General features: G+C 41.8%; 1 protein-coding gene across 14 annotated transcripts; it reads left to right on the forward strand.

The window, feature by feature from the left end:
- Nucleotides 1-381: 381 nt before the first annotated feature.
- P4HA2 (prolyl 4-hydroxylase subunit alpha 2) lies at nt 382-27,354 on the forward strand. 14 transcript variants are annotated; one of them, XM_085591220.1, is made up of 16 exons: nt 382-542; nt 2,019-2,121; nt 7,546-7,638; nt 9,334-9,430; nt 10,600-10,751; nt 12,199-12,336; nt 13,197-13,436; nt 15,109-15,320; nt 16,097-16,273; nt 19,745-19,815; nt 20,045-20,144; nt 21,084-21,137; nt 23,481-23,540; nt 25,758-25,826; nt 26,253-26,349; nt 27,123-27,354. In XM_085591220.1, exons 3-16 carry the CDS (start codon nt 7,557-7,559, stop codon nt 27,191-27,193), a joined length of 1,620 nt encoding a protein of 539 aa, XP_085447346.1. In that variant the 5' UTR covers nt 382-542; nt 2,019-2,121; nt 7,546-7,556; the 3' UTR covers nt 27,194-27,354. The 14 variants fall into 14 exon arrangements, 7 of the variants coding, with proteins under 7 accessions (XP_085447346.1, XP_085447343.1, XP_085447349.1 ...); XM_085591217.1 differs by lacking the exon at nt 23,481-23,540 and adding an exon at nt 23,602-23,667; XM_085591219.1 differs by lacking the exon at nt 23,481-23,540 and adding an exon at nt 23,602-23,667 and having other exon boundaries at nt 410-466.
- Nucleotides 27,355-27,448: the final 94 nt, after the last annotated feature.

Consider the following 27,448-nt stretch of genomic DNA (forward strand, 5'->3'; position numbering starts at 1 on the left):
TCCTGCTGCTCTGTCCTCGGGAGCCCAAGCCAAGTGAGCCCATCACCTGCTCACCACGTTCCGGCACTGAGATTCTTTTCCTTCATTTCCATCATTTTCCTTCTGCCCCGAGCCCGCCACCCCCTGGGGCATCAGTGCGCGCCTACTGTGAGCAGCGCCTGAGCTGCCGCCGGCCTGCCGGGAGCACGTCCAGAGCCGGGCGGGCCGTTCAGGGATGGAGCAGGGGCTGCAGGGGAGTTTGTGATCCCTCCGGATCCGCGCTTCACCGCGGAACAGCCGCTGCGGGACCGCGGCACGGCCCGGCCGGTGCGGCTGGTGCGCCGCTACTCGCGGCATTACGGCGGGGGGGGGGGGCGGGGGCGTGGCTTGGCGTTGGGGGTGTGGCCCGAGGGGCGGGGCCGGCGGGAGGCGGGGCTGGAAGGGCCGGGGCGCTTCTAGAACGGGCGGCGGGAGCGGCGGCCGGAGCGTGAGCGGGGCTGGGGCGAGCGGGGCACGGCCGAGGGCGTAGGGCGGCCGGAGCCTGTGCTGGGGTGGAGGCACAGGTACAGCCGGAGGGAGCGCCGAGGGAGCGGGGCTGGGCTGAGGGCACAGGTACGGCCGGAGCCGCGCTGAGGGAGCGGGTCACGGCTGAGGGCACAGGTACGGCCGGAGCCGCGCTGAGGGTGGGGACGCGGCTGAGGGCACAGGTACGGCCGGAGCCTGTGCCGAGGTGGAGGCACAGGTACGGCCGGAGCCGCGCTGAGGGTGGGGACACGGCTGAGAGCACAGGTACAGCTGGAGCCGCGCTGAGGGAGCGGGGCAGAGCTGAGGGCACAGGTACGGCCGGAGCCGCGCTGAGGGAGCAAGGCTGGGCTGAGGGCACAGGTACGGCCGGAGCCGCGCTGAGGGAGCAAGGCTGGGCTGAGGGCACAGGTACGGCCGGAGCCGCGCTGAGGGAGCAAGGCTGGGCTGAGGGCACAGGTACGGCCGGAGCCGCGCTGAGGGAGCAAGGCTGGGCTGAGGGCACAGGTACGGCCGGCGCAGCCCGCTGTGCCCGCAGCCCGCTGTGCCCGCAGCCCGCTGTGCCCGCAGCCCGCTGTGCCCGCAGCCCGCTGTGCCCGCAGCCCGCTGTGCCCGCGGGGGTCCCGCTGCCGGCGGCTCCGGGCGCTGCGGGGGCTCAGCCCTGGCGCTCCGCGGTTCGATCCCCGTCCGCCATCCTCGCTCCGCTGCTGGGGTCGGCGGTGCCCGCGGGCCGGGCTCTGGGGGACGGCGGTATCGCAAAACATCACGCGTCTTTGCAAGCTGTTAGAGGTGTCATCGCAGAAGCAGTGAAGAGCTTGTTGCCTTTCTCCGCGCTGTTTGGGTTTGATAAGACTGGCGTTCCCGGGTAAATGCCTGCCGGCTGACTTTGCCAGCTGCCTTAACTGGCTGTGTGTGTTCCCTGCCTGCCATAGGCTCAGCACGGAGCAAGCGATGGCTTAGGCTTCGTAGAGGTGTTCAAGCCCCACTTGTTCTGCTCACGTCTCATTTTATTTTACTCTGAGCTTTGTTTTCCAGAAAAAGCCTGTCCCTACACAGTTGTGCAGCTGAGCTGGGGACAAGCCAGGAGAGCTCAGGCAGCTGCGTGTGACCTGTGCGATGCTGCCACCGAAGAAGCCTCGGTGGAAGAGGCTGTGCAAAGGCAGGGGACAGCAGCTGGTTAAAACTGAAAGCATTGCCTAAGTGTTAGCAGAGCTCAGCTGGGGCACAGCAGCTTGGCATATCACAGGATAGCAAAACATGTCTTTGAACAGACAGGAGTAATTTTATTTCAGGAAGCAGAGAATGTCCTTGTAACCTGGAAGCAAGGAGGAGAGAGGATATGTAAATAAAGGCTATTTTTAGGACTGTCTGACTTTGTGATGTTTGGTGTTTCCAGCCAATAATCATCCCTCTTTCTCAGTACTAGTGTTCCCCTAGTCTAGGGGAATTTTGTTACAAAAATGTCTCCTACTAGCAGACATTTTTGTAACAAAATCTCTTACTGTTTCATTTTGTAGGTGCTCTGTGAGGGTGGAGTGGAGCTGAAAGGCTTCTGTGATCATCTTTACCAGGGTAATACTTCATCTTTCTGGCATTAACGACTTGGCAATAATCCCACAGGTATGTTGCGAATATATATAGCAATCAATAACTGCCATTCACATTTCACAAGCAGAATGTTATGCTGCATTGGTAAATTGGCCCTGCTGTGACACTAACAGACAACGTGGCTTCTTGCTAATGCCGTAATTTCTTGAGATTCATTTTTTTTAATGTGACTAATCATACTTTGGGAAGCAGTGCAGGAATTACATACTTCTAAGGGAGTAACAGCAGAGGGAGCAGGGTTTACCAGTTAGCATAAGAAATTTTTCACTGGAGGTTTAAGTCAGGAATCCAATCTGTTTATAATTTCCATGCTGTGTGCATTGGCAAGCTTCCAAAGAAGCAAGCTGTAAACATAGATATTTTTCCTATGACTAGTTCTGATTTTTGTGCATGGTTTTCTATATGTCAGAGATAGGAGGACGTGGAGTGTGGAAGGGGGCATGTTCTAGGGTGATGTTAGAATAGAATCAACCCCTGAGATAATAACCTCTGAGATAATGCCTGATTTTAATTAAATTGAATTGAAAGAACAGAAGACTTTTTAATACAAAAAGAACCTCTCTTATTTCTGAACAGGAAGATACTTTTAATGCTTTATATGAGCAAATGATAACTTATTTCAAGTTGTGTTAAGTATGATGCTATACTAAAGTTATGGCCTTTGCAGAGTAAAATGCAGTCTAAATATTAATGCTAAAAAAAGAAGCTGTAGTGGAAAAAGCCCAGAGTCTTTTTTTCTTTACCAACACTGGGATTTGACTCCAGGCTGCTTTATAAAGTCGGAGCTTAGAGAGTAAGATTCAGGTGGATTTGCTGTGCCTTAGACTTGAATCAGTTTTGTTCTCTACTGGAGTGTTGAAGATGCATTCTTTGTTATGGCTTAAAAAAAATTATTGGGAGCTAATCAAGATGATTATGGCTTCTAAGGTGGTTATAATGAATTCTATGTTAAAGGAAATGCCAGCAGTTTTGCGTGGTTGTGCTGTGTCCTTGTTAATGCTTGCAAATAAACAGCTTTTCCTCATTTTCTTTTGGCTTGCCTTGAGAAACACAAGGCAATCATATTGATGTTCTTGCTAGGTAATTATAATTTGTTTGAGATGCGTATTAAAATGCTTTGTAAAGAAAGATGGTGATGTTGGCTTAAGCTGCTCAAGCAGTAAAACCGATGTGCTCTGGAGGAAGAGGCTGGGTTGAACACTGGTGCATCTGAGTTCATGTGGATAATTTCAGCTCTGAATTACTTGTTTCAGTCTTCAGACAATGGTGTAGGTTTTCTTTCCTTAGACTTTAATAATTAAGAAGTTTTAAAGCTGCTATCATGTTCTGGCTGAATCTGCGAGACTTGAAATACTGCTACAAGTGGATGGTTTTATGGCTGCCTTTCTTGGTTGGTATTGAGAGAGGCTCCTTCTTGGCATCATCTTGAAAATCTGTTTATAATTAACCCTGTCTTTTGGCTCTTAATAAGTAAGCAGCCTTGCAGGTTTTTGGTTTATACCATTGCCCACTTAGATATCATTAACCTTCTTTAGAGCCATCAGTACTGATAGCAGCTTAATGCCTTCTTTTTCAAGCTCCATTGTTTGTGGAGGGGAAAGGGATGAAGCCATCTGCAGCACCAGTTCAGTACTCCTTGGTGTCTGCAAGCAAGAAGATAGGGTGGAAAACAGTGGCATTTGGAGGAGCCCCAAACAGACCTGTCTCATCCAATAGTCCAACCTCAAATTGCTGTTTGAGGATGGACCAAACTTCAGAGCCTCAACTTTGTGTGCACCAAGAGCTCATCAGTGGCCTGAGGTGATCTTCAATTAGTGATTTGCTTGTTGGATTTCGCCATGATACTTAAATGTAGATACATATGGAAGCAGCTGCTTTCAGAGTGATTTCCCAGGTGTCTTTAACAGCACAGACAAGCACAGAAGAGGAGACCGGCTGTAACCCTTACTTGTGTCATCAGCTTGTATGTTGTATTCCAGTAGCTCAGAGAAATGGTATCTTAATCACATGCTGGCAGTATCTGGTTATAATACTTTGCCTCACAAGTTTTATTCCTCTGCAGCAAATTCTGGGTCTGTAAGCATGGAATCAAACCAGAGAGCAGTACTCTGCCTTAAGGACATAGAAGAAACCATTGCTATGTGCTTTGAAAAAAATTTCCCCTATCTAGTCCTTGGAAAAAGAGGTGACTTTGCGTGGAGCAGTTAGATTGCGCCCCAGTTCCCCACCTCCCCTAAAGAAGCCCCACAGCAGAGGGAGTGCTGTCACCTTTAATTGAGGAGTGGAAGGGTGTTTGTTTTCTTTTTTTTCTGGAGTTCATGCAATCAAAAAATGTTCACATATGAGTACAAGTAACACTTTGGTCTAATTCACCACAATAAAGGGTATGACTTGTATTCTTTATGTTGTACAGATTGGTCTTGTATTGGTTCCACTTAATTTAATTTTCCTGCATGAGAAGTCTGTGCAAATTTGGAGCTGGATGGAGGACTTGCTTTTTTTGTCCCTGTTTTTAGTTAGGCTGTCAGGCAAGTGGAGTTCTCTTGTACTATGGTGAATAAAGGAGGCTGTAGCATATTAGCTTGATCAGAAGTTGAGTCCTAAAGGCACTGGATGTAATAGGTATTTGTTTCCTCTTCTGACCTGAAAAATAGTCCTCCCTTTTGGCTAGGAGCTGGCCTATGTTCCCTGTGACTGGATATGCAATTCAGAGTGAATGAGAAACTGAGAACCATGGTAGATGTGCAAGCAACTTCCCTTTAAGTCAGGTCTCTATTTTTATATCTTGTCAATTATGAGGTTTTCAGAAAGCTTATTTAATAAAGAATTCAGTGTAACCTGTGGAGAAAAATTCCATCCTTGTGTATTTTGTCTAGAGCTCTTTTCCTTCTGCCAGTGTTCTCTGAGCCTGACAGAACTCTTTCCATAGGAGCAATGATTCACTGAGGTCTTACACTGTAAAGAAACAAAGGAAAAAAAAAGCCCCAAAACCCAAAAAAAAAAAACCCCAAAAAAAACCCCCACAGAAATATAGGCAGTATTTGTGCTACAAAGGCTTGTTGTTTGGCATTTCTGTTTGAGTAAAACACACTGCCTTTACAAACATTTGTCTCCATTATTGAGGCATGAGCTGCTTGTGCACCTTCTGCTCCTCTTGCCCTCCTTTCAGCTGGAGTGGGCACATGTACGTGTTGCTGTGCACACACGCTCCTGCCAGCCAAGACTGTGGTTATTCAGCCTCCTGTAATTCATTATTTGTGCTGGTTTTCCTAGTAACAACTGTGAAAAGAATGTACAAACAATCTGCCAACCCTGTGGCCAGGTGTCCTGCTTGTTTGAGCAAGAGCTGCTTTCTCTTTTTACTGAGGTCTCTGTTTATTGACTCAAGTACAACTGAGTAGAGTGGTAAAACTGTTGCAGATCTGCTATAAAGACAAGCTGGTAGCTGTAGTACTTCTTGGCAGATTTCCTCAGCCATGAGAGAACATGGTGAGGAGGTGCAGGAGAGTGTAGAGTTGTGTTGTTTTAGCTGGAATAGTCACTTGTAATTGTTCTCCCAGGCTCTATGTTGTGCATCCAAAAAAACACTCCATTAAATGATGGCTGACTATTCAGATGGACAGATGAGGCTTAATATATCCAAACTAATGTGCTTCCCAAGTACACTTGACTTTCTGGGCTTTCTGCTACATCACTTACTGTGGCTTGTAATATTGGCAGACCTCTGCATGGCACTATTCACTCAGCTTTATTCATTTCTCAGATTACCCGTGTAACTAGTTCTTAACTAACTTAAACAAGCAGTTTGGGAATATGTGGTTTGCAGGAGGGTGAGAAACAGAAGAGGGAAAGGAGAAGACTTTTTATGATACTGTGAGACATTTTCCTGCTTACTCATGCTTGCAAACTGTTGTGATAAATTATTCTGATTCCTTGTGTAATCTTATAAAGCAATCAAAATAATAATTAAAATAATAATATTGCTATGTGATAATACACAACAGAGGACAGAGCTATTACTAATATTTTTAGTGGTGGTGGTGTCACTGATGATGTATTTGGACTTTGATTCTTTGTGGCGCTGGTGAGCCCAGCTGAGGGTGAGAGTTTCAGTTGTCCTGTGGGCTTAAAATAAATAAATATCCATTTTTTTATCTTTTGCCTTGTGGCTATTTAATCTTTTGGAGGCAGATGTGTGGAGCCCAAGGCAACAAGTTAGTTATTGCAGAGTTATCTTGATTCCCTCCTATTTACTACATTGCTTCAAATTTCAGGACACTCCATGTATTTTTCTTTCATTTTTCCCTTCCATTCCCCTTTCTCAGGTTGATTCCATTTTGCCCCCAAATAGATTAATTTTTACTTTACTTGGAGTTAATGGGTCACACGTGGTAATTTTGAGCTACCAGTTTTCCCAGGTACATTGAGTGGGAAAAAGTAATGACTGCTTTCTGAACTGAGGTGAAGAGTTGTCACCTCCCTTTTGACATTGGGCAAGGGTGTGCCAAGAGCTGCATGTTTGAGCAGCAGTGCTCCTACATGAGGCTGGCACTGGTGGCTCTTCCTGCTTGCTGGGCAGGCAGCTCTGGAGTGAGCTGTAGGCTGATCCCAGTGCAGTGCTCCTCACTAATGCCCTGAGAAGGTGTTCTGGTCATCAGGTCTTCCAGGAGGCTCTCCTGTATGCCCCTTGCATCCCTTGCTTCACTTGGCCCCATCTGCTCAGACTGGCTTTCCTCCCATACCCCTCAGGCTGTGCTCTTGGAAGTGGAACAATCTGCTTTCAACATCCATCTCTAGAGCTGGGTTTCTAAACTGGCACAGCCTTTAAATACAGAAGTTATAACGGCTGTGCCCAGAGGCCAATATGCTGAGATAATGCATCTTGAATAAGCAGAGCTGGAAATTTCACTTCTAACTTTTCCAACCATTGCTGCCACTTCTACACTACAAAATGTTCTATTTCTCTATTTGGCTTTGTCACTATTTGTGTTTCTAGACGGTTTTTAAATAACTGAGTTTTATAGAATGCTATAAACCCATTTAATTTAGACTTTTATTATTATTATTGGAATATAATTTGTGTGTCTCATATTTTCCAGCTCTAGTTATGTCTGACATGGAAGGTACTGAACTGCTCTTGCAAGAGAGCTTGTTTTCACTGTCTCAGTGGACAATATATATATTGTTTCCCTTACTTTTCTCATGTGGGCTTTCCAGTGTCTTCCATGTAAATCCCAAAGACTATGCAAGATAGCATTTGATACTGGTAAATAACAGCTCTTATGATTGAAGGAGAGTTTTTTCAAGCTTTACTAATGAAAATGCAGAGAGTCTAAATAATTTTCATGAGGTTAAAATGAATGAAGATTAATGCTTTGGCTTGTTTCTCACAAATAAGTTATTTTTATTCATCCTTTTCCTTTTAATTTTTTACAGGTATCTGGAAGATGAAACCCTGGCTGCAGTTGATGTTCTTCCCTTGTGTTTTCCTGATCTGGCACACAGAGGCAGAGTTCTTTACCTCCATAGGTGTGGAAAGAACCAATGCATGATGTTGTGATGTCGTTATTGTGATTGCTAGAACTGTTAGTTATCATCTGAAGCATATGGTTTTCTTCATGTGGCCCTGGCCAACACTGTCTCTATTAGGAAAAGCTGCTCTTCTGCAGCAGCAGTGCAATTTGTTTGCAGTTGGTTGACTTGGAACACTGACCAGCGTGATTCAAGTTTCTCTGGGGCCTCTGTCAGTAAAATAAGATGGGGTCTATGTTCTATTGAGATTCATGCATCTGTTGTCATCTTGAACAGAGCATACCGCCTTACGCTAAAAAGCTTAGTCCTGAATTTGAGTTGTGAAAATAATTTAAGTGCTAATTGTGAAAATAATTTAAGTGGTAAATATGTGAAGTTTTTTTTTCCCACAGCACCTGAAATCTCCTGTCCTCTCAAAAAGCTGAAGTTAGATGTCAGAAGGAAAAATCAGTAACTCCCTTACATTGTGTGTTTTGCTAGGCCTGAGTAAATCCTAAAGAATTTGCATTGTAATAAATCTGTAAAATAATTTTATTTTTATGACAATTTAGTTCCTGTGTTCTAATAGGATACAACCATGTATGATTGTAGTAGAGCTTCAAATAAGCACAAACTGAATTTTCTGCCGTTAATTGGTCTAACATTTTCCTGTTGAGCAGTTTGGGGACTCCCCTCCATAAGGGCATTAGAGGCTGATTAACTGCCACTGGCTGTTCTCCAGAATGACCTTTGAGTCAGTGGAGCTGTTTGTGAGTGGCAAAGCTCAGAGCTCCTGGTGGGTTGTTCTGCACCACTGTGTGGAACTGCTCAGACAGAGTCCTCCTGCCAAGTGCCTCACATGCCCTGTGGCTGGCTGAACAGTATTTAACTACATGTATATTGTTTGCTTCTGATTTTTCTAACTTAAGTAGCATTTTATTCAAAGCTTCCATGAAGGATCATCTTCTCTTTACACTTACCTATTTCTGAATCTTTTCTAATTCTGAAAATAGCATATCCTGCTGCTTTCTATCTGGTTAATCATGCCTCATTCATAATTACTTTGGAATGCGGGAGCTGTGGTTGCATTTATGAATCTAATAATGTTCTTTCAGTTTGGGCTTTGAAAAGCCAAGTTTGTCATAGCAATTAGGACTGATATGTTAGCAATTTCCACTAATGCTAATCTGGAGAGTGTGTGTGTGACTCTATGAACATTAGTCTAAAATTCCTCTCTGGGTAATGTTAGGCTGTTTCCATGGTTACCCATATTGTAAAGCTGTAACTTTAAATTATACTAGTGATTACACTAGTAATTTGTTAGTGTGACCTAATCTGTGTCCATATGTAGAACAGATGCTTTGGCAACCTTTTGGATCTTTTGTTGCTTTTTCTCCATAGCTGTATGAGTGTCAAACCTTTCTTTTAGTTGTCTTGCTTGCTCTTGTGATACTAAAAGTAATTCAGAGGCAGAGGAAGAGTCAGAGCAAAGCTACATGAACTGTTGAAGCTGGGTCTTTAAAAGCCTCTTGAAGCCTTTGAATGCCAGACCTATGTGTCTAAAGCTTTTGTGGTTTACAGGCATTGAAGTGCATACTCTTAATTTGTCTGTTATGGTTTTAATAGCCCTGGAGCATTTAAGGTTTGTCTTCTGTGCACTTGGGAATTGTTACTTTTTTAGGTCTGATAAATATTTGCTCCTACTGTTTTTAGGTCAAATGACAGACCTGATTTATGCAGAGAAGGACTTGGTACAGTCTTTACAGGAATATATCCGAGCAGAAGAGAAAAAGCTCTCTCAGATTAAAAGGTAGGGGAGATTTGTGTAATGAAGGGTGATAAAATGGCTCATTTGAGTTCAATCACACCCCACCTTTGTCACCACTCTCTCGTGCTAAATCTTGTTGGTATTTCCTCAGTAGAAAATCACAGGTAGAGGATAGGTACTTGGTTTCATTTATTCCTATTAACCTACACGGGTCCCTGCTTCAGATGTCACTTAGAATTTGCTCCTTTAGAAATGGTGCTCTAGTGGGATCTCCCTGGTTGGCCTGTCCTTGTACCATCACGGGACTCCTGTAAAGAGGATACATCAGAGTCATATCAGGAGTCTTGTCATGAGAGCTGAATGCCTCTGTTGTGCACTGCTCTGTGCTGCCTGTTTCATGCCATCAGCCCTGCTTACCAGAGCCAAGTGTGCCAGTGGCATTTACCAAATCTCTGGGTTCCTTCCTGTGTTGGTGTTGCCCTCAGGCACAGTTCTCCTGCCTTATTCTCTTCAGGTGCCAGCATGGCTGCAGCACATCTCTGTCCTGCTTCCTGGGATCACTTCAACGGCTCTTGCTGACAGCTGACACTTTGTGTCACTAGGAAGAGGTTAATTCTTCTCTAGCCAAAAGCAATATATATTAGGGTGCGACAAGAGGATAGGCAATGTGACTTCCAGGTTTGGAAGAGCCAAGTGTCTCTAGAAGGAATTATGCTTTCCAAACAACTTCTGAGGCTGTATGTGTCAATCTGACCCTCCTTTGGGAGGGTAGGATGCAAATAGAGCTATGGAGTAGTGGAATAGTAGGAATTCTGGTCACATATACACAAACTATTCTTCTCTTGAAAAGCTGCCCTTTGGAGGCAAAGCAATATTCTCTTCAAGTATTGGTTAAGAGAAAATCTGTTCAATCTATGAATAAACTGGTATTTTTAAGGCTCATTACAACTGAGATGCATGCCTGCTGAAGAGGGGTTTAAACTACTAAGCAGGGAAATATTTTCCCTTTGAAAGATTATTGTAATTAAAAACCTTTATCCTTGTGAACTTGAAAGATTGAAAGCCAGTTTTGACAGTAAAAACAGCAGTAATTTGATCTAGATGTGTAATTTGAGTGATTTAAGAAGGAAAATGTGCATTCATAAATGCCTGAGAACAATTTATGAATGCACATCTTCCTTCTTAAATCATGTGCACACTTCTCATTCCAGCTGGGCTGAAAAAATGGATATACTGACCAGCAAATCAGCCTCTGATCCAGAAGGGTACCTGGCACACCCTGTAAATGCATACAAACTTGTGAAGCGTTTGAATACTGACTGGCTGGAATTGGAAAACCTGGTTCTTCAGGATACAACAAATGGTAAGGAGTTCCAGGGGACTGCTGTTGGGAGGCAGCCTTGTGTTCTGGAAAACCACAAGCTTGGCTGTGGTTTAAATATTATTGCCAAGTTTGTTTAAAAATCAGCTGAGGACTTGCCTTGTATGTACTGATTACCCAAGTGAGTGAAACTTGCAACTGAAACACATCTTAGTCAAGAATCAAACTGTTTTATTTGGGGAAAAAGAGAGAATGGGATATGCTTAAAGCTGTGCTGGTAACTGCTGAGTGTTATGTTCTCTTGTATATGAACTGCTTCATCTGCTTTCCCAGTCTGTTGCTTTTCTTGATGATCACTGGTTTTTGACCATGTTGATCAGAGAATAAGATTAAGAATCCAAATGAGTTCCATATTGAACTGATAGGGATACTCGTATCAGCCCCAGCATTAGCGTTGGCAGATGCTTTAGTCTTTCAGAACCAGGATAATATGATTGCTATCTCTAAACCTATCCTTCTAAATCAAATATTTCCAGTACTAATCCTTGGGTTTGCATAATTTTTTTGAGTGTCTGCCTGAATTTGCTTGCATACCTTTTTTAAGTGGAGGTTTATTTTTACTAGACTCTTGGAAAGTGAGGAAGAGGTGGTTATGTTTTTCAGGCAGAACACCACATGGTTTCCCTTTCTACTCTGTATATGCTAAAGTTTAGGTACCTGAAAGTTTTTTTCCAGACAAGCCTTTTATTGCCTTTTGGAATAGTTATCCTAAATGGAAATAAAATACTCAAGTCTATTGAATATGTCTGTCACTAATTCTTTTTCTAAAGGCTTTTTCCAGTTTGGCTTGCTGTGTGATTGGAAATGGTTGGGCTGTTTTCCTTCAGTTGATGGCTTCCTCTTCTGCCCAACCAACCTGCTGTGTAACCCTGATATATTTACCTAATGCATTTAATTTTATTTCTGAATATCACCTGGTTTACTTGTCAGGTTCAATTCTCTCACTGAGCAAGGCCCTGTGCTAGTGAGATGATCCTGGATTAGGTTCTCTGTCTCTGGAACTCAGACTTGAAAAGCTCTTGTGGCTTTAGAGGTTGGACTGCCGAGCTGGAGGTCATTGACCAGTACATCTGAAATCAGCTGTCTCTATGGGTATTGCAGGACATTTGATGAAAGCTGTTAAGTTTTCATGTCAGAAAGACATTACAGGACAACGAAGATCATTAGAGTCACATTGTACATCAGTAATTTTGTGGCACAAGAAAATTGAATTTAGCTGTTTATTCTTTATTTTTTACTCCTGAGCCATATTTCTGGAAACGGGACAGAAAGCAATGTGTTTATAACTTTTGAGCCTTAATAAGAGGCTTTAAATCTGGGTTATTTGAAACTCAATTCTCAAGCCAGATCAGATGTTTCCTCTTCTGTGTCAGTTTGTACTGATACTTATTTAAGATCTGGAAGTAACATCTTTCCTTTCACTGCAAAGGCTTTATTGCAAACCTTACAATCCAACGTCAGTTTTTTCCAACTGAAGAAGATGAGACCGGAGCGGCAAAGGCTCTGATGCGCCTGCAGGACACCTATAAACTGGATCCTGAAACCCTCTCTAGAGGGAACTTGCCAGGTAAGTGCACCAAGGTCTCCTCAGCTTTTAACAGGAAGGAAGTGGTAACATCCTCAATCTCTCTCCAAAAGTCCTTTATAAAATGAGGATTGCCTGTTTTTGTCACAGATGTTTCAGAAAATTTCAAGAGGTACTGGGATGTTTGATTATTAGCTGGGTCCTGATGAACATTTGCTGCTTATGAGGCACCTACCAAAACAGAAGTACAATGCGGTGACTACTAACATGGTGTTTACAAACTGAATAAGCTTAACTGGTGTGCGGGTAGATGAGCTGACACAATGTTTTTATCTGTTGTAAATATTACTAGCCATTAATAATTAAGTAAATTTTAAGCTTATATGTGCATCTTCTGAGCTGGAGCAACTGGAAATCAATGCAATTGTGCATAAGCAAGCTGAGGTTGATTTAAACAAACTGGACACCCAGTTTGTTTAAATCAACATCAGCTTCCTTATGCACAATTACAGATCTATAGTAAAGAGAAATGAGCTGGCTGTGCATGTAGTCAGGCTTCTGTGATCATCTAAGTGTTAACCTGTAGGTTAGGTGAAATGTTTTACAATGTTATTCTGCTCTTCCTTTGTCTACAACAGAAAACACAATAGCTTACTACTGTAACTTCTGTTAACTTCTCTTTGTTCCCAAAGGAATGAATTAGAATAAAATTAAGGTAGTTTACTCTTTAGTTCTGATGGTGTTCACTTTAGTACTGAATTTAAAATACTGTCAAAGCATTGTTTCTTAGAAACATTTTTCAATGATAAAAGTGTGTATTTACAGATACTTCTTGGTGTGTCCCATATATTTAAGGCAAAGGTGCTTGTGTGGATTGCTGAAAGTTATCTTTTTGGTTTTAGGAACAAAATACAGATCCTCCCTGACAGTTGGTGACTGCTTTGGCATGGGGAAGACAGCCTACAACGATGGGGACTATTATCACACGGTGCTCTGGATGGAGCAGGCCTTAAAACAGCATGATGAGGGGGAGGATACAACAGTCAGCAAAGTAGAGATCCTAGATTATCTCAGCTATGCTGTTTTCCAGTTTGGGGATTTGCACAGAGCCATGGAGCTCACCAGGCGGCTGATATCCCTCGGTAAGAACAAAGACCACGTTACTTTAGCTGGGAAGTGCTGTCAGCAGCAGAGCTGAGAGCAGTTGTGGCCCATCCACACTGGTGAGCTGACTGGGAGGGATATCCTGACAGATCACTTATAATAAGTGTGGGCCCTGGAAAAAAGTCTATTTATACATGAAGTATCTTTAAGAAGCTGTCTTATGGTCCATGCTGTTGTTACCCAAGGCCCCAGTGTGTCTGACTGCACTCACTGCCTGTGTGCATCGCTGGAGTGTACTGAGATGCTGTGTTTGGCAGTGGTTAAAGCCTTGCTTGTCTCAAATGGAAATCAAGATTACCACAGACTAGGCAGTGCTGCACCTTCTATAAGTCCTACTGACTTTATGTATACCTCTTTATTTCTTGTTGCAGGTACTCATGGATGCTGTAATACTTAGCTTGAGATCTTGCAGTATTTATTTCTGATTATTCAGAACAAATTGAATTTCTTAAAGCCTCCTTTTATTTCTGAACTGTTTTTAGTTTTCCCTTGAGTAAGCAAATAAGTGTCCTACCCAGCTTTGCCTACTTCGTGCAGTGGAAAGGTCTGTCCTCTTCATTTAGAGTTAACATTACCTGTGTTAGGTATTTGATGGGTTTTTTAATGAGCTGTGTTGTTAGTTTAGATATTAGCAGCATCCTGTGTGGGTGAAACCTTCCTATTGAAAAATACTTACTAGTCTAATTTCTGCAGAACTAGAATTCTTAAATTAAAATTTACAAGAATATGAATATGCATATAATCTAGCTCTAGGGGTTTAGCTCTGATAGCAGAATGCAAATCCATATCAGCAGCAAACACTGGAACACAGCTGGCAGTCCATTCAGCAGCTTCCTCTGCTCTGGGCTCAGCTTCCCGATATGCCACTATTACCCTGTTCTCTAATGAGTGGTGACTGGAGTGAGCTTTGGATTGGCTCCATGAGATAAACACAGTAAAGTTGGGAAGGTCAGAAGGGAAAGAATCTGTTGTAGGTAGTAGCATCCAGAAATGCAGATGAACAAGGAATTGTTCCTTCTTAGTTATCTGGGGTAAAGGTCCATTGATGATGATTATTGATTCTTACCAACATCATTAATAAATCACTAGTATGTGCAAAGATGCTAGTGATCCAGGCTCCCTCCCATGTAACTCTGTTAGAGCTACAGATGGATGCTGTAGAGGGGTTCAGAGCTTCCCAACCTGAGAGAAGTCTTTGGGCTTGAAGGCTGTGGCTGGACTCCACCACAGTACTTGGTTAAAGTGTGCTTGTGCAGTGTGGATGAGGAGCATGGTGGAAAGGAGGGGTACAGCAAATAGGCTACCTTGGTCTCTGCTCATGAGCTCTGGTGATCTGCTCATCTTGGGTAGAACCGGCCAGAAAGGTTAAGAGAAAAGGAGGAAGGTGAAGAACAAAAACTTGTATTCTTTTACCTGGAATACAAGTTTTATGATGGGTTCTTCCAGAAAGGATTCTTTTGTATCCTGAGTGCAACTCTCCTTTGTGAAGACAGAAGCTTCCTAGTGTGGATTTTCAGTGCAGACTGAAGCCAATGCCTTTGTTTGCCTGGTAATGCTTTAGGAAGGGAAAAATTGTTGCTGTCTTGATACAGGGACTTGTTTTACTAAGAGTTCCTGGGTTTGAAAAAATCTGTTTTTCTCCCCATGAAGACAGCACTCATGAGAGAGCAGGCAGTAATCTGCGGTACTTCGAGAAGCTGCTGGAGAAGGAAAGGGAGGAGAAGGAGAAAGAAAATTCAATAAACAAGACTGTGACAAGCACAGAAGCTGTGGTGCAAAGTGGAGCCTATGAGAGGCCTCTTGACTACTTGCCAGAGCGTGATATCTATGAGGCTCTTTGCCGAGGTGAAGGGGTGAAAATGGTAAGAGACAAGAATTTCCTGACTATGCTGCCTTTGCATAAGGGTGGTCAAGCTTGGTGGGACGTGTTATGTTTTTCCTTCTCTGAAGCTCTTTTTTAAATGAAAATTTAAGTTTGATTCTGTCCAGGCTGAGATTTGTACCTTATATCTTTGCTTCTCAATCTTTAGCTGCTACGCACAAACAACTCTTAGCTGTACCTCTTAAGGGTTGTTGAAAATTGATTCTCCTCAGTCTGTCTACTCAGCTTTTTCAAATTCAGCTCTGCAGGCACAAAAGGATGCTTTTTCTCTTGAGAGCTGATTACACTTTACCACACTCAGGGAATCACATTATTCCTTCCCTTTTGCATCTTAGACATGCTCTTCCGGGGGGACTATTTTGACCAAGTGATTTCTAGTACCTCTCAACAAACATGGCTTCAATTCTTAGTCCAGGGAAAAGAACCAATATATTTCATCTTTATAGTCTTAATTATAAGAACCAGGCTTTTTTGTACAGTTCACTGCTTGTTGTAGTTCTTAATCTGTAACCTATTATGATTTAATTCCCTTAAAGTTAGTGTTTCAGATGCTGCTCAGTGGTATTTGGAACAGGATATCTTGTTTTTAGTTGCAGTAAATTGCAGAATCACTCTTGTTCACCTCTTGTATCTTCTGGTCACCTGATGGTTTTTACAATGTGTGTGGAATGAAGCTCATCTGCCTGTCTTGCCTGTTTGACATTCAGGAAAAGTGTTTGAGCAAAGAATGCTTTGTTGTTTGGCATTTTGTTTCAGACACCTCGAAGACAAAAAAGGCTGTTTTGTAGGTACCATGATGGAAACAGAAACCCTCACCTGCTCATAGCTCCCTTTAAAGAGGAAGATGAATGGGACAGTCCTCATATTGTGCGATACTATGACGTCATGTCTGATGAAGAAATTGAGAAAATTAAACAGCTAGCTAAGCCAAGGGTAAGTTTCCCTTTTTCAATCTCACTAATAACTGCTAATTCCATGCTTCAGTCTCTATTAGCAAGGACTAAGCAAAGGATTTGAAGATCTGGTTTCATACTACAGATGATACACTGCAGCTGTGAGCCTAAAGGGAATGATTTTGAAACTGCCTGGTGATGTAGGACCATAAAGCCCAGTCTCCCAAAGGTATTTATGCATTGTTGCACTTAGTTATGCAAAGTTCTCAGTAAATGGCTTGGAAAGCTTTAAGAAATTAGAAACTAGATTTCAGAAGATAAATGGCTGACTTAAAATTATAGGAGTAGGTGTGCAATATGTCTTGAATCTGCCTTTTGAACTGGAGCCAAACTTAAATGAAATTTAAAAATCCCAAATCTCAAGAGAAGTGGAAAGAAAAAAATGTAAGTTGTGTTAGAATAATACCTAGGGGTTTGTTTTTTTTTTTGTTTGTGTATCCTGGAATCCACTGCTTCTGTTCTAAACCATAGATGTTTCTTGTTACTCATGGTATGAATTCTGGTGACTCTGCACACAATAAAAAAAGCAGCTACCTCATGCAAAGCTAGTAATTATCTGTTTTTTCTGGAGGTGGAATTTCCTGCCTGTCACCTTTCTGGCAAAAAGTAGTATGGCAGTGTGATAGTAGTAGACGCCCCCTTAGTTTTACTGTCATGTCTGAGCAGAATGTAAAACTGAACAAATCTTTGCTTATAGAGAAATGGTTCATTTTAACACTCTTCAGGCTACCACTATGAAATATGGTACTAAAATTCCAGTGAAGACTGACTCTTCTGTAAGTATTTCTAAATGTAAGCATAAATAGTTAGAAACAGATTGAGAAACTGATGCTTCCCAAGATCACTAAGAATTTGGGATGTTTGTGAAGCTGGTCTTCTATGACTACCAGCCAGCTAGGGAAGTGTTGGCTGAACACTCCTGCCTCAATGAGGAATCTCACCTCCTTAAATGGAGAATTTTTCCTATTACATCATAGTAGAAAACTTCAAGAGCTTCAGATAAAATGGAAGTATTCACATAGAGCATATCACTTAATCTGTTTTATCAAATAAAGCACTGTCTAAAGACAGCTTTTTTTTGGTTATTCCTTTTTATTCAAAGTTTTATGGGAAGTCTTAATGCCTGATATCTGAATTTTGCATGTATTACTAATGTTAGAGGAATTTTTCATGTAATCTATGTAGAACTGCAGTCAGTCCCTAGAAGAGTAGGTAAATATTATAGCCTTAAGATTCAGATGAAAATTGTCGATTTTAAAAAAACAATAACTCACTTTCTTAGAGTTGTTTTTTTCTGAACCTACATATAGCTCAGATGCAGGGAAAACTTCAAATTCTGCCATACTGCTGAAAGAATGCAAGTACTGTGGTGAGATGGTCCTTAATAAATACAGCTTAATTTTAGCCTGGAAATTTTAGTTAGGAATCATGAAAGCTTTCAGACAGAGCTGTGAAGTGTTATTTTATTTTAGGCTTAGAAAGGTGACCACTTTGTTTATTCTAAAATGCATTTGCAAGAACTTTTTGCTTTTGAGTCCAAGCACTTCAACATTATCTGCAGTTTACACTTGCCAATACTTTTTGTAGAGAAAGAACATCTGTATGTGATTGGGAGTAGCTGCAGTTGAGTTGCTTTTTATGCTTGTTTTGCAAAATGCAATCACTGTTATTCCACTTCCAAAAAGTAGATCCAGCTTTTCAGGCAATCCATCAGGTCTGGCTGGGGAGGGTCAAGAAAATTCTTAGTTCTATTGTTGTGGATAGCATTAAGAGACGTCCTTCATCATAGTATGAGAACCATATTCCCAAAATTCTTAAAGTTACCTGCAAGTCTGAACAAGCAAGCATATGGCATGAAGTGGGAAGGCAGGAATATATGAACTCATGCTACAGGATTTCAGCAGTGCAGAATTTCAGAAGGAAATAACAGTGGAGAGCTTGCTGAACTAAACAGGCTCTGAAACAGTGAAGCTTCTGAGCAATGAAGGGTATTAGGATTTTTGAAAGTAAATGCCTCTTACAAGGCTGATTTCTCCACCCTGAGAGAGGAAGCCTCACATTTATCAGTTGCTAATACCAACTGAGATGTAGATTGTGTATCTTAAATGAAGAAACCTGCCTATCAGCAGATAGGAAATAATATCAAAGCAGTCAGGTTTATTTGAGTTCTGATTTATTTAGATCATATTCTAGGTGCAGAAATCAAGCAAGCATACACAAGCTTGAAAATGGCAGCAGAATGAAAAGTCTGGGAAGCAAAATATATCTCCCCAAAGCTATGCTTCACTGTACCAGTGAAGAACAACATTCAGTCAGTCTGGCTCTTCTGTTGTAATTTATACAGGCGAAATCTGGAACAAAATAACAGTGAGTCAGAATTACAGCAACAGCTGTGCCAAGAACTCTTGTGTAGGGACAAGACAGCTGACATGGAGTGTAAAGCTGGCTGGAGATTTATTTGAGGAAAAATGAAGGAAAAAATGACTGCATTCTCTGAAGAAGATGCAAATAAAAAGGCCTTCCATGACCTATAATTAAGTGGAAGAAAAGAGGTATGATTTAGAGTGTGTGTGGTTGGCAAGAGTTAAATTTAAATGTGGTCTGAGTTTACAGTCAAAGGAAAGAGTGTCCCAGTTCTTGTTCTCAGCTGCAAGAATGAAACCAAAGTGAGCTGGTGTATTGTTAGCAGTCATCTGTGACACTGACACCACAGCAAACCTTATCAGTTTTGCCAAGTTCCATTTTTTTTCCCCTACAGATCTGGTCAAATGGCCTAAATGTGATAATACTCACTGTTTAAATGTGTAGGTGTGCTGTGCTTCTGCAGAGTTACCTTCATCATGTAATAATGTCTCAGAACTCGATGTTCCAGGCATCTTTCAGCTGGAAAATTTGAGCATGGAAATGTTGAGACTTGTCTTTGGGGAGTTTTCTACTACTGGGGATTTGCTTATCCCATAATTTGTAACTTGTTCTGTAAAAGTTTTCACTTGTTATTTTACATCTGAGAATGAGGTTGGGTTTTTAGTCCTCATGAGGAGCAGGCTGATTAAATTCATGGACTATCCAATTCTCTTTGCCAGGAACCTGGACTTGGTATGTTGTTAACTTTTGTTGTTGTTGCCTCTTGCTAATATTGACTCCAGCTGTTTAAAAAAAGTGCCTTCAAAACCTGTTCAGCAAGCAACTAACGGATTTAATCAATATCATGGCTTGTGCAGTCCATCAGACTCTTTTTCCAGGATCAAATGCAGGTGATGGATTGTAGTTGTGTTTCTGCATGTGTTTTAGCATGAAATCAGGTCATATTCTAGGTTGAAGAATATGGTTCTAGGCTCATCGAGTGCGTTACTGAACTCAGACAAATCAGGTGTTGCTTTTGGTAAGATGTGAGAAATTTCTATTCTGTAGCTGATGTGTTTCTTCCCCCTTGGGTTTTTTTTTGGCACAGCTGGCACGAGCCACAGTACGTGATCCCAAAACCGGTGTCCTTACAGTGGCTAGCTACAGGGTATCCAAGAGGTAAGCAGAGAGAAGGCTGAGCTTTAAGGGTTTTTGTGCTTAACAGCTGTTTGCTACCTATTATGTCTGAAAACTTGAACTGCTTTGCATGTAACCAAAACTTCCCCAACAAATGCATGGAAAATGGCTCTTTTGGCCATCTGACAAAGGGCAGAAGAATCCTTCTGCCTTGAAAAATGTGATGTGGTGATCGGTACTGTAAAATAATGTGTTGCTATCCTTCCCTTAGCTCTTGGTTGGAGGAAGATGATGATCCTGTTGTGGCCAAGGTGAATCAGCGAATGCAGCACATCACAGGGTTAACAGTGAAAACAGCTGAGCTCTTGCAGGTTGGTGCACTGGCTTCATCCTGGTGAATTAGCTGCTGGTTACGGTGGTCTGGTGCAGACAGATATTCTCCCTGTGTGTGCCAGGCAGAGAAGGGTGGAGATACCAAAGCAGTATAAGAACTTCTTGCAGGAATCTGAGATTTACCAGTTTGTTCTGAGGGAAATGCCTGCTACTTATTTTTCAAGTCTGCAAAACCTTATTCTCTGTCCTAGTTCAATGTTTCTAAGACCCAAGTATCTTTTGCTATAGTCTCATATGAATTCTGATCTTTGGATGACTGTTGGGAAAAAAAAGTGCCTGTAGTACAGCACTGCCAGAATAGCTGTATGTTAGTCCATTCACTGTTTCTCTTCCTCCATGCTCCTTGAATTCCTGTTTCAGAGCTTGATTGAAATACTCTCGATTACAGGCTATCTATACAAATCAGGTAATTGTGTAGTGATCTGGGAGACGCATTAAGTACAGCCTCAGAGTAACTAAAGCATGTTATGTGATTACAAAGTAAGTAAAGAGGTGCTTTTAAGTTAATTTTCTGTGAAACTGGCAAGGCATTTGTATGTAACAGATCATACATGAGTGGCACAGAGTCCAGTTCTGTCCCCTAGGCTGAACTCACAGGGAGTTGCACTCTTTCATCTGCCGTTCCTTCAGAGGAAGGAGGCAAGAATGTGGTGAAACTATTGCTGCTGAATGTTAAACAGGCTGTTGTAATGATAAGTGCAAACGCTCAAACTACAAAAGGGAAAAAGCACTCAAGTTGTTTCTCATCTGTGTACCTCAGTTCCGGCAATCTAAAAATAAGTGTACTATAGATAATCATCTTGCCACAAAGTGCTGTTTCTCAGAGCATGCTTTGGATTTCTGAGAGCAAGTGCTATTCTGCAGCAGTCAGTTGCAGTTCAATATGTATTTATGTGCTTCCTTCTTCCATGCTATAGGTTGCCAACTATGGAATGGGAGGGCAGTACGAGCCACACTTTGATTTTTCTAGGGTAAGATCACACTTGCAATTATTTCTTAGTGGGGTGGGGAGGAGGGAACAGTTTGATCTGAGAGAACAGGTGAACCTGAGAGAAACAGATGTTTTCTGGTAGAGCATTTAGTATGTAGCCCTGTTGCATGGATGGATTATGAATTCTGAAAAGCCTTTGCACTGCCTTCTCTGATGCTGAAAGTTCAAGAGAATAGTGAAGAAATCTTCCTGCTTACTTTGGGACCTCGATTCCTTACACAGTAGAGACACTAAAAGAGTCATGCAGCACTTGAATGTGCTCTTTGCATTGTTTTATTTGTAAACTGAGATCTGCTAGCCCTGGGTTATGAGTCTGCCTTGTTCCATTAGGCTTGTGAGTTCAGTGATGTTGTCCAAACCTTCTTTGCTGGGTGCCTTTAAAGCATTTTACAGGAGCTGACTGAGGAGGAGGTACCCTTCCTCCTGAAAAGTCAGCATTATGGAAATCCTTGTGGGTTGTATAGCCCTTCTGGCAGACCCCTGAGAGTGGCTGAAAAGAGTTCCCTGCGTTGGTTTTGAGGGCAGTGCTCCAGCACAGGTTGGATGTACAGGTGGTAGTGCTGGGTCTTCATGAGGCACTAGAGGGCTCTGCCTGGCAAAGAACAGCTCTGGTTTGCTGTAGGGAGAAAATAAAAGCAGATTTTTAATAACAACCCTCAATAAGTTCATGGATGTGCTAAACATACAGAAGAGCTGTGGTAACTGGTAACTTCAAATATAAAATCCATGTGATACCTTGGTTTCTGTGGTATTTCAGTGGGATCTGGCGTAATTCAGATTGTCCCAATGGTTTTACCTGGTAGGAGGGATTGCTGCAGCCAGAGTATACAACCCAATCACTGAGTGCAGAATTAAAGCCTTCCAACTTAGCACTGTTTAAAAAATAAAAAAATTCCAAGTCTTAACACTATGGAAGCTTGTATTCATTAGCTTTGGCCCATTCTGCAAATTTTCCTTTTAACTTCCAAGTCTGCTTAGTTTCCTGAGTTGAGTAAATGTTCTTAAATTCTCTTCAAAGCCTTTGAACTTAAGGACTGCAGGCATCAAATTGGCCACTGTGGACTTTACTTTTGGATTAGGAGCTGGAGCAGAGCTCCACTTGGAACATAACACCCTGGATGCATTTGTCAGCTGAGGCAAGGCAGTTTCAGAGGTTGCCACAGTTTTGGTCTGGTCCTGCAGGCTCTCTGTGGGTTAGTGTTGAAATACAGGTGCTGCTGTGTCTCCCTAGCTTCTGATCAGCCTTGAAGCTTTTTATTCCCTTGCAGTTCTCAAATAGAGGTATTTCAGGAGCTGCCTGTTACAACTTGGAGATTTTATTTTGGTTGTTAAAGTTAGATTTTTGCTGTGGAAGTTCAGAAATTCATAGTTGGACCTGGGCTTCACAGCAGTGGCAGTAACCATGGAATTTTCTGTATCTGTGTTCTTATGTTGGCTTTTTCTGGATTTGATTTGCATATGCAAGTGTTGGGGTTTTTATGGACACATTTCAGGAAAGACCACTTGTTTATTAAAACATGCTTCAAGCAGATTGAACCACAACATCTTAGACATGGTCCCTGTGGTTTTCCCTGCTGTATGCCTTTTTCAATACTGATTTATTATTTTCTTTAAATCTTGAACATTACTGCTTTTGTGTGTAAAAAATGCAGCTTGATGTCTCCTGGCTTGAATGGCTTCCTATTAACAATGTAAATAAACTTCTGATTTCATTTTTCTGAAGGTAATACACTGGTATTGTTTTACTTCTACACTGGCACCAGTGTGATCTCAACTTCAAAAAATGAGACTCAATGTTTTTTACAGACTAAAGACAATTTGATCTTTTTGATGTGGTCTTTAGTCCTAGACAAGCAACCACCTGAAACTGTAGCTTTATCTGCTGTCAAAACATGCATTTGCTCCTCTCATGACAATATTTCTTTGAGTTGCTACATTTACAAGAATCTGTTATCTAAAGCCCACTGAAGATTATTTTTTTGTATTCATGTCAGTTGTTGACTTTGGATTAGTGCCCAGAACAATAATGGCCTGTTGTTGACCTTACTTGGATAACATCTGTGCCACAGTCCCTGAAAACATCGCTTCTCTTCTCCCTTCAGACTTGTTCAGTGCAACTTCTCCTTGTTGCATCCAAGTGCTCTGTGCATGCAGCTGTGCACCCTGGCTGCAACTTGTGATGGCTTTAATGTTGCCCTCTGTCATTTGTCCCCTTTCTATTCCAACTCTTTAAATTGGGCTTGAGGATCTCTGCGGAGCTGCACGTACGTAGCTCTGGTGAAAGCCTGTTTGGAACCTGGGTTAAAGTTGTTGTCTGTTGCAGCGACCCTTTGACAGCACACTCAAAACGGAAGGAAATAGGCTAGCGACGTTTCTTAACTATGTAAGTACCTCTGTCTGTCTGGGAGCTTGAAATTTGCAGTTATTCTCATTTAATTTTATAGAAAGATGAGCCAGATGCTTTCAAGCGGTTAGGGACTGGAAATCGTGTGGCCACTTTTTTAAACTATGTAAGTATGATGATCCTTTATGCATTGAGTGTAACTTTAGCAGCATCTTTTTACAGCTTGTGCAGTTGGTTATTTGTAGAGATTTCCTGGCATCTGGCAGTAGGGATTTCATTATTTCTGCAAGCATCAGGTGCTGTCCCATCCGAATTGATAGAATTTTGGTGGTATTTAATGTCAGCAGAAAATTTGAATATAAGACCCCTTTTCTCCTTTTGGTCGCTCTATGGAATCTTTTACTTAATTAGATTCCATGGAGGAAAGGAGACTTTGGCTTATTTCTTAGAGGGAAATATGTGGGGCACTCATGTGGCATGCTTTTGGAGAACTTGACTATCAACCACTTAATATGAGACACATATTTTTCCACCACTGTTTGACAGCACGTGATGTTGTGGTCTGTGATCCTCTTCCTTGGCTGTGTGGCAAAGCCAGAGTTGCTCAGTTGCTCAGCACAGCTGCCACTTCAACAAATGAAGGCAGGCAGATCTGATAAACTTGGTGCAACTAGGTTACAAGTGCTGATTTGAAAGATTCATTAGTTGCATGCATTATACAGCCCACAGACCATGTACACTGGAATCCTAAACATAGCTGCCACTGCGAATAATGGCCTTGTTTTCACAATAGTCTTCTGACACTATCTGTCAACCTGTACCCACTATATCTTGTGTTAAAGATTTTAGTGATACAGCTTAAATATTTTATCACAGACTTTTAAATTTTGGCAGACATCATATTTTGAGAGTGAAATGCAGCTCAAAACAGAACCAGAAGCACTTTCAACTTGATATGGTGGGGAGGGATATAGTCTTCAAAACAAGAATTGGAGTAAGGTGGGTAGCTGTGAAATACTCTGCTGCAAAAAAATCTTAACTTTAAATTGAATCATTCTTTATTTTGTTTGCTTCTCAGAATTTTGGATGAGCTTTGATTTAGAAGGAACAATACACATCTTCTCTGCCAGTTGTACATGGTCAAAGGCACTCTGCCCTTGTTTGTCTATGTAGAACGCATAATGCATCATACATGTACCACCAGCCTTGCTAAAAAGAGTAGTTGTGTGGCTAAGACATGTGTGTTAACTTGCAAGGCTGCATGCATGTACACGCTTTCTAGTTGGAAGGGGCAAAAACCGGTGCACCTGTGGCATCTGATGCCCTTTTATTTTATTACCAGAGTGGTAATAACATCTGCTTTAAACAGAAATCCAAGTTACAGTAGGGATTGTGGGGACCTGGGGAGTGTATTAATAGTAGTTTTTAAACCTGGTGAGAGTTGGATCTTGCTAATCTGTTTCTTTTAATTAGAATCTGACCCAAAGCTTACTGAATTCAGTGGCAAGATGTTCTATTTTTAATGGGTGTTTTTCTGGAAACTTTGTTGGGGTTTGAGTCAAGTCTAGAATTTACAATAAATCCATTGTTACTGATGAATACAATAGGATTAAATTCATTCCAGTGTAGTAGGGCAAAGCATAAAGATACGTGGTTTTGTTTAGAGTCACATAGCTGTAGCTGTTGAAGCTTGAGCTGCCAAAAGCACTTGAAATTGCATAAGAATGTTGGTGAACAGCACAGAAACAGTGCAGAAAGAGAGGCTTTCTAATAGTTTGTGTAGTTTTTGAAGTGGTTGACCAAGATGCATAAAATAAAATATGAAAATTAGTTCCAAAGGCATGTTTTCAATTTACGAGGAAATACGTGGTTTAACAGACACTTGTTTTCCTAATTGGATCATAAACTGGAATGAAATTCTTGAAACCAGCTTACTCTGAAGTCTTCTCCTTCTAGAGTAATTAGCTTATTAACGTTGCAGGTACACAATTTCTAGTGACTATTTAAAGCAGAGGATACATAATCTAGGAAATACATATCTAGAGATACATAATTTGGAGAAAAGCCTTCAGCTGAAATAAAATGCTTCAACAGCAGGTACTGATTCTTCTGCAGTATGTGCTGGTTAAGTGCACCCACCTCATCAGTGCTGCCTGTAGAGATGCAAGTGGAAATATCAGGCCTTGGGACACTTATAGTTTGTGGGATTGTATAAAAACCTTGTAAATGTACAGTTTGTGGACTTTGTTTTGCCAGATGAGTGATGTAGAAGCTGGAGGAGCTACAGTTTTCCCAGATTTTGGGGCAGCAATATGGCCCAAGAAGGTAAAGTTTGTGTTTGGTTTTATTCCTTCTTTCTCCACTGTCTCTCCCTTAGCACAGTCCCTGTAAAAGTCAGTTGACATGACAAGTGCAGTTCATTGCAGTTGTAGTGATCTTGCAGAGTAAAAGGCAGATGCCTTTTGTTCACACATTACCAACAAAGGTACCCTTTGTTGGTAATGTGTGAACAGTTTCTCTGTACAGCTATTTTTAACAAAGTAAACTGGTGTTCAGTAGAATTCCTCTGTGCTCTGAGTGAACATGGCTGTGCTAGAACAGGACTAAGAGTTTTTCATGTGCTGTTGATAGAGACCTGTTAAAGTGCTTCCAGCTGCCTGCAGCTGAATCCATAGGCATCCCCCTCCCCTTACTTTAACCTGGTTATATTGACTGGGATATGACTAACCCAGATCTGATTTCACTTTTCAGGGAACAGCAGTATTTTGGTACAATCTCTTCAGAAGTGGTGAGGGGGATTATAGAACAAGACATGCAGCTTGTCCAGTACTAGTAGGGTGTAAATGGGGTAAGTAATACTTCTTTGGAAACAAATTCTCAAGGAAGGCTCATGTATCTAAAGCTGGGGATATACTGATCTCTTATGAAAGCATTAACATTAACATTAACGTTAACTCCAGTAGTTGAAGGAACACCCAGGTAATTATTACTGGTAATAATTACCTGGGTGTTCCTTCAATTACTGGAGTCATTTGGTCATAATGAAATTTCCTGCCATTGATCTCATGAAATATTAAGCAGTGGCATTGTAGCTTTTCTAGTGAGTTTGTGTCAATGGCAGCATAAAGTATGAGACTGTCATGGGGTTTGTGTAATGTATCAGTATCAGAATGACTTGAATTATTATTTGGCTAGAATCAGGTCATCTGCCTATAATTTGAGCTGCAAAAGGATGAGAGCTCCTTATAAGGTAAATGGGAGTGTCTGGGCATTAGGAATTTCTGCTTCCTGCAGAAAGCTTATCAAGCTTCATATCATCCATTCCCATACCTGTATCCCCTGGCCTCCAAGGTATGCCCCTGGAGTGCCAGAGCATGCTGGCTGTCAGTGATACAAGCCCCAGAATACACTGCTCTGTTAGTGTTGGCTCCAGAACTGTGCATTGAGGAAGATCCTTTCTTCCCCAGCCTTTTGCATCTCTCTGTGTTTTCCCTTGGGCGAGTAGAGAAGTATAAGCATGGATCCCCAGGCAGAGATTTTACCTAAAGTATCCATCTAGGTTGTGATGATACCCACACTGGGCACATGGTGATAACTAATTCCAGTTCCCTGTTTCCACAGTTTCAAACAAATGGTTTCATGAAAGAGGAAATGAATTCTTAAGGCCTTGTGGGAGAACAGAGGTTGACTGAATTCCACTGTGCTGCAGACCTTTGTTTCTGTCTCCTTTTCTACTGTTTGTTCCAGTTCATTTCTAAGAAATGATCCATCTTTTTCTCCAAGAGTCCTGGCACTTTACTACAAAAGAATAAAATGTAACACCTGTGAAAGAAAGTAAATGGCATTGTACACATTCATGTGTTTTGGTTGCAGTTATTTCCACGTTTTCCCTGCCTTCCTCCCTACAGTCTCCTTCTGTAGGTAGTGGTGCAAACAGTGCTGTGAGC

Source organism: Lonchura striata, chromosome 13, assembly GCF_050655825.1.
Source record: "Lonchura striata isolate lonStrDom1 chromosome 13, ASM5065582v1, whole genome shotgun sequence".
Lineage (NCBI taxonomy): Eukaryota > Metazoa > Chordata > Aves > Passeriformes > Estrildidae > Lonchura > Lonchura striata.